The 13,892-nt window shown below is 44.1% G+C and overlaps 1 protein-coding gene across 1 annotated transcript in view; it reads right to left on the reverse strand.

The window, feature by feature from the left end:
* Nucleotides 1-826: 826 nt before the first annotated feature.
* Nucleotides 827-13,892, reverse strand: part of LOC100925276 (cytochrome P450 4B1-like) — a 31,103-nt gene continuing 18,037 nt past the window's right edge. The window contains exons 4-12 of the mRNA XM_031969172.1: nt 11,981-12,108; nt 11,612-11,736; nt 11,093-11,247; nt 10,119-10,441; nt 9,802-9,992; nt 5,580-5,713; nt 3,474-3,538; nt 2,473-2,555; nt 827-2,008 (exon numbers count right to left, since the gene is read on the reverse strand). Coding sequence (XP_031825032.1) covers nt 1,840-2,008; nt 2,473-2,555; nt 3,474-3,538; nt 5,580-5,713; nt 9,802-9,992; nt 10,119-10,441; nt 11,093-11,247; nt 11,612-11,736; nt 11,981-12,108 — 1,373 coding nt within the window. The 3' untranslated portion in view covers nt 827-1,839. The remainder of the gene's footprint in view (nt 2,009-2,472; nt 2,556-3,473; nt 3,539-5,579; nt 5,714-9,801; nt 9,993-10,118; nt 10,442-11,092; nt 11,248-11,611; nt 11,737-11,980; nt 12,109-13,892) is intronic.

A 13,892-nucleotide genomic window follows, 5' to 3' on the forward strand; every position in this document is an offset into this window, starting at 1 on the left:
CTTCCTGACTCCATGTCTGACATCTCTACAGGGCCCTTGGATGCTTCCTCTTAGTTCATCTCTGGACACCCCATTTACCTAATCTCTCCTTCTTTGTTTCTGATACTGGCTTCTTTCCTGTCCCCTAGCCCCTCATTGTGGGGATTCTCCTTGACTTCTGCTCCTTTTCCACTCAGATACCCATGAATCTAATGTTCTCAACCAAGTTCATCCCTTTCCCCTGAAACTTGTTTTTGTTGATTCCCTCATTTCATCTGTCATCCACCTTTCTACGGTCAAACCTGAAAGACTCTTCCATTTTCCTATTCCTCACCTTTCGTATCCACTAAGTTACCAAGTTCCATCAATTCTATCTCTACACCCTTCACATTGATCATTCCATTTCAATTCCCATGGCCAACTCGGGAGCACAAATGTTCTCCATTACTATTCAGAGACTCCTAACAAGTCCCTCCCTCCCTCATCCATTCTTCACTTACTAATCTTACTCTCATCTTACTCATGCACATCTTACTAATCTCATCTTACTAATGCACAGGTTTGGGAAAAAGCAGAGTCCTCTGCTCAAAGAACTTCAGTGGTTCCTTGTTACCATTTGGACCATTTGGACTTTTTCTGATATTTAAGGACTTCCACATTTGATACCAGCCTATCTTTCCAGTCTTGGAGTCTAGTTGTTTAGTCATTTTTTCAGTCATGTCCCATTCTTTGTGACCCTATTTGGAGTTTTCTTGGCCAAGATACTGGAGTGGTCAGCCATTTCCTTCTCTAACTCATTTTGCAGATGAGGAAACTAAGGCAAACAGGATTAAGTGACTTGGTCAGGATGACACAACAAGTAAGAATCTGAGGCTGGATTTGAATTCAAGGCTCCATGTCCAGCCCTTTATCCATTTCACCAACTAGCTGCTCCAAGGCATCAGGAAGCCCTGGGTTCAAATATCCCCTCTCACATTGTTATCTTGTGGTCCTGGTCCAGGCCTTTAATCTCTTTCAACCTCAGTTTCCTTATCTGTAAAATAGAGCTATCAACACCACTTATATTACAGTGTTGTTTCAAGGCTCAGGTAAAATAATATACATAAAACACTTTGCAAATGTCAAAAGGATATACAAATTTAGCTATTTTATTACTATTATTCCTTCTCCCAAAAGCAGCCTCACATAGACAGATCATGTTCTCCAAGCTCCAGCCAAACTAAACTCTCTGCATCCTGCAAACACCCACTGCTCTCCAACCTCTCCGCTTTTGTCCACACTGTTCCCTTTCCAAGTTACTTCAAAAACTTATGGGTGTTCTCTCTTGTGTGAAAAAGGCATTGGGAGTACAAAGACAAAACTGAATCAGGCCCTGCCTTCAAAGAGTTTCCATTCTTTAGGGAATACAAAATGTCACTAAGTAACTGCTAAGTGTAGAAAATAGCATACAATATAAATCAAGAGAGGATAAGTGCTAATAGTTAAGGAGATTGGGCCAGGCTTCCTGTAGGGGGTAGCACATGAACCAGGCTTAGAAGGAAGGCCAGGTAACTCAGCACCTCACTTTCCTCCCCTGTAAAATAAAGATCTTAAATTATAAACCTTAAAGAGCTCTTGCAAACTAATGCAATCTTGAAGATGATATATTTTTATATTATTAAAAGATATTTCTTGCATATATATATAGAGAGAGTGTGTGTGTGTGTGTGTCCAAGTAGAGACAGAAATCAACATCCTGGGACCTAGTTCCCCGGGGCACCAAGACCATGTTAAGATCGCATCAGCAAATAGGATTCAGCACCACCGCCGCTGTCCACTCCCATTCCCAGCCACACACAAGCAGCCAGACTCAGCTCCTTCCTACATCAGCTTCTTCAAATTAAGGTAGATGCCATCCTTAGCACCCAAGATGAGCTGAAGCCGTTTGATGGGCAGCCTCGAGGGCTCTGGAGAAAACTCAAAGTGAAGGAGGCAGAGGGCTGTGACGGCCTTCACTTCCATCATGGCAAACTGTTGCCCGATACAGTTCCTGCAGTCAGAGAGGGAGAGAAGTACAAAATCAGCTTCCTTAGTAGGATTGCTCCACCGCTGGAGACAGAAAAAGCCCAGGCTCCTAGGGCCCGGCAGGAGAACAAGCAGGCTGTAAACTTAACAGACATCAAAAGCAGAATTTGAAGGCAGAATTTGAACTCAAATCTTCCTGAGGCTTTATGGCATCTCTCAAATAGAAGCAAAATTCCCTTTCCCTCACCCTCAACTATACCCTGAGGTCAGAACATCCTTTCACCCCTCAAACTCTCTCTTTTCCAAGGCTCCTGGGAAGCCATCCTTACTCAGAGACCCACCCCAAGTAGCATGTGTTGGAGGAGTAGGATGGGCTGAGAATGAGGCAGATTTCCCTCACGTTTGTCCTGGTAGAGTACACAGGTGGATCCAGTTGAATCCTTGATGTGGCTTTCCCCACCCCAATCAAATGCCAGGGACTGCACCTACCTGGGCCCAGCTGAGAAGGGCATGAATGCATAAGGGTGACGAGTGGAGGAATTCTCTGGAGAGAAGCATTGGGGGTCAAACACCTGCAACAAGAGGAAGACCTGAAGTCAGACCCTCCTCTGACACCTGCTAGGTGGGTGAACTGGACAAGGAATTGTCCCTGATGTCTCATACCACTTTGGCAGGCTAAGACCCTGGGATTCTGCAGACAGAATGTATTCCAGACCCAAGGTGAAGTTGGCTGAGGATGCAGGGAATGCTTGGGGCATAATGGGGCTTAGGGCACATGTATACATGTGAGTGATCTCACAGAAGCCTGGAGAGCCAATATGGTGCCAAGGAATAAGAACAGGGTGATTAGAGGATGTCAGGCAGAAGCATCTGAATCTCACTTGGGGGAAAGTAGGAGTCCCCTAAAGATTTTTCAATAGAGGAGTGACTTGTTTGGGGATGACCTATCAAGAAGCAAGACTGTTCTTCCTTTCTCTTCCACCTCCAATATAAGGGGAAATGAGGGCAGACCAGCACATGGCTAGAATGGTCATAAGCCAGGCAGATGGTCACAGTAGTCTGTCCAAGGATATGGAAATAGAGAAAGGGGGATGAACTCGAATGATGAAATCCACCCATCTGCCAGAGAGGTGGAATGAATAGATCCCTAGTAGATGACTGGATGGGGACAGGAGATAAAGGAATGAGTCAAAAATACCTTCAAGGTTAGGAGCATGAAGAGAGGAAGTGAATATGAAGATACAGGGAGAGGTAGTGAAGGTAGAAGTGAGAGTGGGTTAGTGGGAAAATTAATGGACTCTTTTCTAGCAGAAGGAGCCCCCAAACCCTCCCCCACCCAAGCCCCTCAGCCTGGCTTCTGGAACTGTTTAAGGCAGGTCTCTCCCTACTCCCAATAAACACGTGCTTTCCCCCCTTCACTCCCCCTCCCTCCTGGGGATTCTCTCCTCTGGCCCATCTTGCTCTTCCTTGAGATGTAATGTTGGAGATACCTCGGGCTTGTCCCACACAGCTGGGTTCCTGTGGAGTGCATAAATGTGGAGAGAGACCAGGCTACCTGTGAGAGAGGGAGAGAGAGATTCCAGGAGAACAGTCTTGTGATTTCATTGCTTTGGGAAATTCCTGGTGGGCTCAGCCTCTCCACTGATGCAGATAGGCTGCTCACATCTAACAAAAGTCTTAGAGACCCTGAGAAGGTATAAGTTCTGGTCCAGAAGCCAGGTCTTCCTGACTTCAAGCACAGCCCTCCTTCCAATGGGCTACACTGCTAACCTCCTTCAGACCCTACATGAGATAACTAAAACCCGAGAATGGAAGTGATTCTGGCAGTCTTGAGCTCTGTGGGGAATCAAACTAAAGTCTCCTGACTGCCAGTCAAGGGTTCTCTGTCAGGCTGAAAATATCAGAATGGAGAAAAATGATCTAGAGTCTTCTGTGAGGGGGCACTGGACCTCTTTGGACTCCCCAAGGCCCAATAAATCCCTCAAATTGTTGGGAAAGTTGGGAGGAATGAGGAGTATATGGGGATGGCAGATCAGGTTTTCATGAAGAAGATGACTGGGACCTTCATGAGACTTAAGGACAAGGAGAGCTGTAGGGACAGGATTTGAATATCCCTGAATTTGTTGGCAATAAAACAAACAACCAAAGCACAAATAAATCCTGATGAACCTTGAGAAGTCAATGGACTGACTTCAGACCAAGGACAGAGGAGGGGGACGTGATAGTGAGAGGGAGACTGCAACCATTTTCCAGGGCTTGAGACAAGGACACATGGACAACAAAAAACAATGTTGGTCGCATCCACAAGGGTACTAGCCAGGCCAGACCTGGCATGGGAGTCACCCAAGACCCCATGGAATCCCTAGAGCGCAGGAATCAGTAAGAGGCCCCGGGGGAAGGGGAGGAGGTGCCAGAACGCTAATGACTCCATGTCTACAGTGCCAGGCTGAGAGCCAGGTCACACCTCCTGAGCCAGGCTGGGTGGGATACACATGCTTGGCAATCCACCCACCCCTCTGGGGCACCTTTAGCTGGCAGTGATTTAAACACCAAGAAACTAATGCAGGAGAGTCAGACAGTGGAAGCTGAGACTCCTTATTCACATCCTCTTCTTCCCCCCAAAAAAAGATTATGAGAACCAGCTTCAGAGTTTCTCTCCCACTGACATTCTGGATCTGACTCCTCAACTCAATTTATATCCAATGTTCTTACCCTGGTTGCATGTCATGGATCCCCTACCATGGGCAGAATGGGGAAGCAGATGGACTCCTCAGAATCATGGGGTTCTTATTTTGTTTTTTTGGGGGGGGAGTTTAAAGGTTGTTTTTTAACTGGCAAGGCAACTGGGATTAAGTGACTCGCTTAGGATGGCATAGGTAATAAATCAAGTCCAAGGCTGGATTTGAACTTAGATTTTCCTGACTTTAGGACTGGTTTTCTATCTACTGCACCATCTAGCTGCCCCCCAAGTCATGTTTTTAAATGCATAAAATAACATACAAGAAATTACAAAGGAACCTAATTATATTGAAATATAGTTATTTAATTTTTAAAATTAAAAATAAGTTCATAGACCTATGTTTCAAAACTCCCCAATGTAGGTGAAGGCAGTTATGACCTCTTAGACTTCTCCAGCTTTCACAGCCAAGATGGCTCCCACACCCTCAGATCTTTGCTCCAAAATGTTGGGCTCTCCCTCCATCGGGTCCGATTGTGTGAGTTGATGTGTGAGGCTTATTTTAGAGCTAGTTAGAAAATCAGAAGCATTTAGCTCTGTGTCTGGCACACAATGTCTGTCATTTTTATTATTGCTGTTTGGATCTGGACAGATGTGGCAATAATCTCTGGCGGGGAGAGCTCTGTGTCTGTGGCCAACATAAGGACTCAGAGAACTCATCATTGCTGGGAGCAGTTCCTGCTGCGACTGCTTATTGGGTTGTCTAAGTTACATACACTTGTGGCTGGGATTTTAGATGGAAGGGATTTCTCTAAGCATGACACCTGGAGAAAGACCTGGTCAAACTTCAAGCAATTCAGAGTAATCAGGACTTGTCCCAGATCTCCCACATCCAGGCTCAACAGCCACCCTTGCCTACCTTCAGGCAGTGACTTCCCATCCATGAAAGTAATGGGCTTGTTGAGCTGGCGGTATATCTGGGGCACTGGGGGATATAGGCGGAAACTCTCTTTGATGCACAAAGTAAGGTAGGTCATTTTCCCTAGGTCTTCCCTGCATGGAAGAAGAGTCCCATCTCCAAGTCAGCTTGGAGCAGGTGCAGCAGCCCCCCAGTCCTGCCATCTGGATTCCCCAGACACCCCAGATTAGACCCACCTTCCAACTAGATTGAGCAGACAAGGAGAGGGGTATGGAATCTGCCCCCCCCATTTCCTCTAGTGATGGACCTATCCAATTGTTCAGTCCTAAATCTGAATCTATCTGCTAGTCCTCCATATCTTCACCCAGGTTACCCCACCTACAAGGTCTTCTTTCTTCTTCTCTATTTCTTACTCTTCTCCCTTTATGGTCCTGCACATGCATTTCTGGGGGGTGAGTCCTCTCTGAGCCCCCCTGCAAGTGTCATCTGAGCCCTTCAGGCACTCAGAGCCTGTGCTCCTTGGTTCAACCTGTGATCTCACAAATAACTCCTGGACACGTCCTCCTTATTTCCATCATACTGAAAGTTCCCTGAATGTTTCCCTTCACTCCCTCAATGCTTAATATGGAGTTATCCTGAAAGGGGTTCAGGAAAGAAAGGGAAAAATTCAATGAACAAGGCCTTCATCAGTTCAGCTGAACATTGATTGATTATCTATCATATACAGAGTCCTCTACTAAGTTGCTGAGAGTACAGAGAATGGAAGTGCTCCATGCCTTCTAGCAGGGAATAGAAGTGGAAAGAAAACCTGATTTGGAATGGGTAGAAATTCTGACTTCATCCTTCTTAGTTGTGTACCATGGTGTTAGAGATGAGAAAAATAAATTGGGCTCCTGCCTCAGAAGGTAAGAAGTTTTCTCTCATTGGAGGTCTTCTGCCAGTGACTTGATGGCCATTTGTCAGGGATGTTGCAGAATCTGATTACAGCTTGGACAAAATATCCCTGAATTCTCCCCTAGGTCTGAGAGTCTCAAATTCTATGATTCTATGATCTTGGTCAATAGCCTTGTAATTGAGAGTGCCCTGTGAATAAAGCACACTAGGGTCTTCCTCTGAGGCCTTATTTGATGTGATGAAGGAGGTAAAGGTGAGACCCTGAATTTTCCAAGGCCTGGCTAGAACACAAAAAACCTTGGCAAAAAAGTGTGGGCAATGTGACGTTCCCATGGTCCTATCTTCCAAGAACCGGTTCAGATCATCTCAAAGATGCTCTTTACCAGAATCTGGGCCAGCAGAGAAAGGGCTTTTCCAGTTGTAGAAAAGCTACCCTTCTCCACAGGGCAGCCCTGTTATTCTAGCAATTACTAAGTCATAGAGAGCTGTAGTTTGTATTGGCAAGGGAAGGACCCTCATTGTGGATGAAATCTCAAGACCTTAAAACTGTATTGCTTAGGAGTGCAAATCTTATCTCCTCTACTAGACATGAATTGGAAGCAGAGACTCAGAAAATAAGAGGCAAGAATGAGAGCAGGAAATAGGAGACGCCATCCTGTTTTGTTGTTGGGAAGTGCAAACAACAGGACATAAAAATGGAGAAAGACATTAAAACTAAATTATGAAAGGAAACATTTCTAAAGGTGAAGGAAAGGGGCTATATCTGAAGAGAATGATGAGGATATGCAGGCACTTCCCAACCCTTAGGTTTACAAAAGAAATGGAAGGAAGACAGAAGTAGAACCAATTCTCTGGCACAAGCCTGTAAAAATCGTGTAGAGGATTTCTTTTTTAAATAGTGTCAGTAAATATCAAAATAATCCAAGATTTTGCAAAAGAATCTAAGAACAAAAGGAGGTGTTTTCGTTTAGTTTTAATGGAAGAAAAAAGAACAAGAAGGGCCAGGATGTTGCTTTGGATAAATGGGATGATGATGATTCCCAACAGACAGAAGGCAAAGTTCTTACTTCAGGTCTATTTTCTTTGCTAGGAATAATGGCCTTTGTCCTGGCAAGAGATGATAAGAAAGTAGCTAATAGGGTTAAAGTCCTCTGACAATGATGAACTTTATATCTTCAGGTCTTAAAACAACAACAACCACCTGAGTCATTGTCAGCGATCTTTGAAAGGTCAGGGAAAACTGGGGAAGTACTACAAAGATAGGCAAATGTCGGAACTTTTTTTTAAGGAGTGGAGGGAGAAAGAGAACAGGTTCTATAAACATTAAGCCAGTGTACTTCTCCTCTACATCAGTCTTTAGGAAGATGTTTGTGATTGGCAAACATCTAGAAAAGGAAGCAGTGATCCCAGTACAGGTGGTCATAGTAGCTTGTTTTTTGAATAGAATTACTAAACTAAGTGGTTAAAGGGAACACTCTGGATACAATTTACTCAGTTTTCAGCCAAGTTTTTGATAATGTTATCTCTTGTTAGTCTGGTGGAGAAAATAGAAAGAGGTAGATTTAGATGCTAATGCAATTAGATGGTTTCAGAAATGGATGGATAGCAGGACTCAAAAGAGTAGATGTCCAGTATGGGAAGAAGCTCCCAGTTGGATGGTACAGGGGATCTGTGCTTGAACGTGGGCTGTAGTAATGATTTGGATGAAGGCACAGATGGCGTGTTCACCAACTATAAAGATGGCACATGGTTGAAAGGAAGAGCTAAACCAGGGATAATAGGATCCAAAGGGATTTTGATAGACCAGGGCATTGGACTGAATATAGTAAGATGAAAATTGAGGACAAAAATAAAATCCCACTTTGGTTTTAAAAAATCTGTGAATACAAGATGAGGCAGATAGAGTCAACAAATTTGTGAAAAAGATCTGGGGGGTTTAATGGGCTACAAGCTCGAAATGTGTCATCAGTGTGATGCAGGAGCTCAAATAACTAATATGATCTTGGGTTAGATTAAGGGAGGATAATATAAAACTAAAAAGTGGGGTGTTTAGGTCACTGGACTTGGAGTCAATAAGATCCAAGTTCAAATTTGGCTTCAGATATTTTCTATATGTAGGATCCTGAACCATCACTTAACTTCTCTGTGTCTCAGTTTCCTTATTGGCAAAATGCAGGTTATAATCATAGAATTGATCTCAGAGGGATGTTATGAGGCCATAATGATTTAATATATACAAAATATTTTGCAAACTTTAAAGCACTAGAGATGCTAGCATAGCTTCCAGCATATTATGTTAATTTTAGGTGCTGTGATTTAAGTAGGACATGGATAAAATGGAGAGTGTCTAGAGGAGGCAAACTAGAATGGGAAAGGACTCTGAGCCCCAAAACATGGGGAGCAGTCAAAGGAACTGAAAAAATTGTTCAAACTGGGGAAAAAAAGACTCAGGAGGAACCTGTTTTCAAGTATTCAAAGGGCTATCCTGTGGAGAAGGGATGAGATTTGTCCTGCTTGTCCTTCAAAAGTCAGAATGAGAAGGAGGGAGAAAAGTAGCAAAAGCTTCTGGGCATCAGAAAGAACTCTCTAACAATAGGTTGTGACAAAATAGAGTGAGCTGTTCCCAGGGCTCGTGGGCTCGCCCTGAACTGAATTCTCCAAGCAGAGACACAATCTCTTGGTTGGGTATGTTAAGGTAGAGGTTCTTTTCATGCACAAGTTGGGATTGTTGTTGGAATCACTTTCAAATCTTTAATTCTGTGATTCTGGGAAGAGCATGAGACTATTTGCATAGTCAAGGAAAGGTTCAGAGATTAGGAAGATTTGAAAAACAGTGAAGCCTTGGATCTAGAAACTGAAATAGACCCAAGTAGATGCGATGATTCCCTGGGAAGCTGCAGTCCCACTGCCAGGAGACCTCAAGCTCAAATAGGGAATTTGCCCAAAGCTTCTCATATGGTCAGGAGGGCTATATGAAGATCTAGGAGAAGGACTTATCCCATGAGGGTAGACTCATGGAGGATGATGAGCTCCCTCAAACTCTGCCAATGGGACAGATTGGGGGCTACTATGCCATTAGAATCAACCAGGGGAATGGAATCATTGGATTGGACATTTAATCCTCCAAGATTCCTTAGAGATCAAGTAAGTCCAATCCCCTGATTTTATGGAAGAGGAAAATGATACTCAGAAAAGGGAAAAGGTTTGGTCTGGCCACAACATTACTAAATGGCAGAATCTGAGGGAGCAGATCAACCCCTGACAGCATCCCTGCAGCTCCTGGAACATTTCTCAGTAAGTATTGAGTCAACGCAGGCCCAGGGCTCACCATTGGATGGTGTTACGATTTCCTAAGATCTCCTGGACCTCCTCCCGGCATCGCTGCTGGTGCTCTGGGTGGAGGGATATGCAGTACAGGAACCAGGAGATGGCAGAAGTGGTAGTGTCATGACCCTCAAATATGAACGTGTCCACTTCAGCCCGTAAGTCTGCATCTGACAACTTAATCTTGTTCTCATCCTTTAGGAAGGAATGGAAGTGACAAAAAATGGATGGATGACATAACAGGAAGGATTTAAAGTAGACTTTAGAGAGAACTTCCCTTCAATAAGAGCTTCTACATAGTAGAAATAAGCATGAGATTACCTGTCCCTCCCTGGTTCCCCCAGGAAGTTCTGGGTAAGCAGTCTCTTTTCTCCACTGGTCTCCCTTTCTATGTGATGAAGAGCAAATGCACAAGAACAGCAGCAGAATTAGGAGAGAGAGAGGAGACACTAATTGGAACAAGGAGAGTGGAACAGGACTTTCAAGATCCACGCTGGCTTTCCCTGAATCGAATCCCATAGAAACCCCCAGATTCACTCCAACTCCAAGAAGAATGTCCAGGAAATCCAGGCGTTTCTTTCTTTGAATCTTTTTCTGCTCCTCTTCCTCCTTCAGAGCAGCTTTTCTGGTCCTAATCACCTTGTCTGTGCAAGGACATCAGAGTGTTAGTACTGGAAAAGGTGAAAGAAGTCATATATTCAAACACCCAACCTGCAAAAGGGGAAACGAAATCCAAGCTAGAGGAAGTGGTTGTGACAAAGTCATGGGAGCAAATGGAGTGGATAGAACAGTCAGGTCTGGACAGCCTCTCACACTCCTCGGGGCTCTTTCCTTTCTTTCTTATTTCCCTTCCCTTCTCTTCCTTCTGTCCACATAAAGCACATCAGGCTACCTACAGGTATTCTGCCCTAGGAATGTAAATTTTGATCACTGAAACCTTGCAAGGTATCTTGAGGTTTACCACCCAGATTTCTTTCTTAAGAGCCATGCCTTCAGCACAAATCACTCTGGATCTCATTAATCAGTTAACTTAAAAGGAGGAGGAAAATTAGGAGGAGGAAAAAAAAGGAAGGAAGGACAGAAGGAGGAAGGGAGGGAAAAAGGAAGGGAGAAGAAAAGAAGAAAGAGAAGGAGGAAGGGAGGGAAAAAGGAAGGGAGGAAGAAAAGAAGGAAGAGAAGGAGGAAGGGAGAGAAGAAGGGAGGGAGGGAAGAAAAGAAAGGTAAGAAGGAGTAAGGGAGGGAGAGAGAGAGAAAAGGAGGAATAAAAGAAGGGCAGCCCCAGGATGGAGACACACCAGTGTAGTCATGAGCCACCTTGCAGGCCTGAAGGAACTTTCGGCCATGAAGTGTGAGCCAATAGTAGAACAAGTCATTGTGATAATGGAAGTTTGCCAATCGCTGTTGCATCAACAAGGTGAGCTGCCCGATGGCCTGAAAGTATCCGATGTCACTGCAGGGGCCAAGGAGTGGAAGAATTGAAGCAACAGGTGAGGGAGGAGGGAAGAAGGATGGTCTGTGCTGACATTTTAAGTAATCATTCCCCTCCCCACCCTATACCTAGACACCTTGAAAAGACTGAGCACTGTCTTGAGGGGTCACTCAAAGTCCCAAACCCAGGCCTCAGTGTTGTTTCCCTGTGGGATTTGTGTCTCTCTTTTTCTAACCAGGGACTGCCCAGGATAGAGTTGAGTTGTGTCTCCCCTTAGACCAGGGGCTCCCCAGGGCAGGGCTGTGTCTCCCCTCAAACCAGGGGCTTGCTCCCTTGGGCCAGATAAAGGTAGCTCCCCCAGTATACTCAGGGCCCTTTCGCTAACCTCTGTGTCTGGGTCTTACTGCTCCTTCCAAAGATACATTTAGTGAGACTATCCAGAGTCATGTGACCCACATCTGGGAAGATGTTCACACATTTGTCAGTCTGAATCTTCTTTTCCCATTTGTTCTGAGAAAGACAGGAGATCAGAGACCCCCTTTAGTCCTAAGCCCCATAGACCTACGAGGCTTGTTCCCAGGGCTCACTTCTCTCCCGGCACCCCTTCTCCAGCTGTCCAGTTTCCTTCTCTGATCTATTCCAAAGGACAATGTGTCCAGTACAACTTAATCTCCCCCTCCAAGCTAGCCCAACCTTAGTTTTATCTCCAGGGGGAGAGTCAGGGATTGGACCCAGGTCTCAAGTGACTTCTTACCAGCATAGCTTTGGTGGACTCAGCAAACAGGTCCACATAGGGCCTCAGGACCTCTGAGTGAAATTCAGGGGTGAGCAGTTTCCGGTGCTGAAACCACTTGGGCCCATCCAAAACCAATAGTCCCTTCCCTGGGATAAGAAAGAAAAACACATGAGAGAGCAGCACTTCCTCATTGGGACAGCACAGGATCCCTCCGCACATGACAACTCAGAGGGACAAGGAGCCCATATCCCCTTCTGGGAGCATATAGTCAGTCGTCAGTATAATGGAAATCGAAGGGGTCTTCTGAAAACATGGAATAAAACCTCAATGGAGAAGTTTAACCTACTTAAGAAAACACAAAGTGAATGAAAGAATGGCAAGTTGGGAGATGACCTTGAGCCACAGAACACAGAATATTCAAATTTGAAGAGACCAGAACATAAAAAAGAGAATTCTAAAGCTTAAAACACATAGCACTATATGGATAAAAGAACAAAAATCCTTGTTTTCTCCACAGAGACTGCTTCAAGTCTCCATACTCAAAGGGGTTACATTCTCCTGGGGCAGGTGAAAAGTATTGATCAATCAGTTAATCAATAAACATTTACGAAACGCCTTCTGTGTGTCAGGCACCCTGCAAAGCTCTGAGGATACAAAAAGAGGCAAAAGACAGTCTCCTCAAGGAGCTTATAATCTCCCCCAGAAAAGTAAATGCAAAGTCACAGGAGATCAGAAAAAGCTTCCTATGGAAGGTGTCCCCTGAGCTGAGTGGTGAAAGAGACTGAAAATTCCAAGAGTGGAGGTGAGCACAAAAAGTCTGATGCAAAGACACAGAGGCACAGTCAGGCTTTAGCATTCACAGTTAACTTTCATGACTTCAAGTAACTTGGTTCTCATTTTTGTGTGGGTGGATCGCACACGTCCCCCACTAAACATAGTAGAGAAAAAATGAGAGGTATGACGTGAACTGGGGGAGCAGTTAGTATCCTCCTGCACACTGACTCCTGTCAGCATGGAACAAAGGGTTCGTCAGGCATTCATTTCATATTTTCATTGTTTGCCTTTAAAACTCGTGTTTTATATCACAATCACGTGTCCAAAACATTGTGCCCTAAGTTCGACTAAGCAAAGTCAGTGAAGTGGAACATTGAGCAAATGAAGGTTAGATAATGTCTGCCCCTCTGTGGGCCTTGAATTTGGTGTTAAAGAATCAAGGATTTGTTATATCTGCAAAACCCAGGAAAATCAAAGTGTTCCTGAATCTGCTCCAGAAAGTACATATTATCAGAATTCAAGTTTTATTATAGAGAGCCGAATGCAGGAAAGCAAATCTTCAGCAATCACTAGGGAAAGACCACAGCTGATATTTTCAAAGATACCTAGCCCCTTATTCCCACATGGTCAAGGTAGCAACATTTATGTTTTTTTTTAACTTTGTGCTATTTTTTAGGAAGCTTCCCCCTGCCAAGTTAAAGATTGCCTGTAAAATAGCAGGTACAGAGAAAGGCTGGAAGAAATTTAGCAAGAATGTGTGCATAAAAAGAAGACTAGAAAGCTCTCTGTCTCTGTCTCTGTCTCTCTCTCTCTCTGTCTCTGTCTCTGTCTCTCTCTTTCACAAACACACACAGACACAAGGTCTTCCTACACCACTAGAAATTATACTTAATACATACCTTGTTCATGTTATTCTCTGCATTCCCAAGAATGTAAGCTCCACAGAGCAGAGACTGCTTCATATTTGTCTTTGTATCTTTATAGTACGTGCTTCATAAATAATTGCTAGTTTAATGTTTATATCCATATCTATATATCTATCTGTATGTGTAGATATAATTTAGAAAGTAAAACTAGAGAACTGAGGCAATCACAAATTCAATCCAATTCAACAAGTATTGGTCGATTGTTTATTGAAAATAACAGGATACTTTGC

The sequence above is a fragment of the Sarcophilus harrisii genome, chromosome 4 (genome assembly GCF_902635505.1).
Source record: "Sarcophilus harrisii chromosome 4, mSarHar1.11, whole genome shotgun sequence".
Lineage (NCBI taxonomy): Eukaryota > Metazoa > Chordata > Mammalia > Dasyuromorphia > Dasyuridae > Sarcophilus > Sarcophilus harrisii.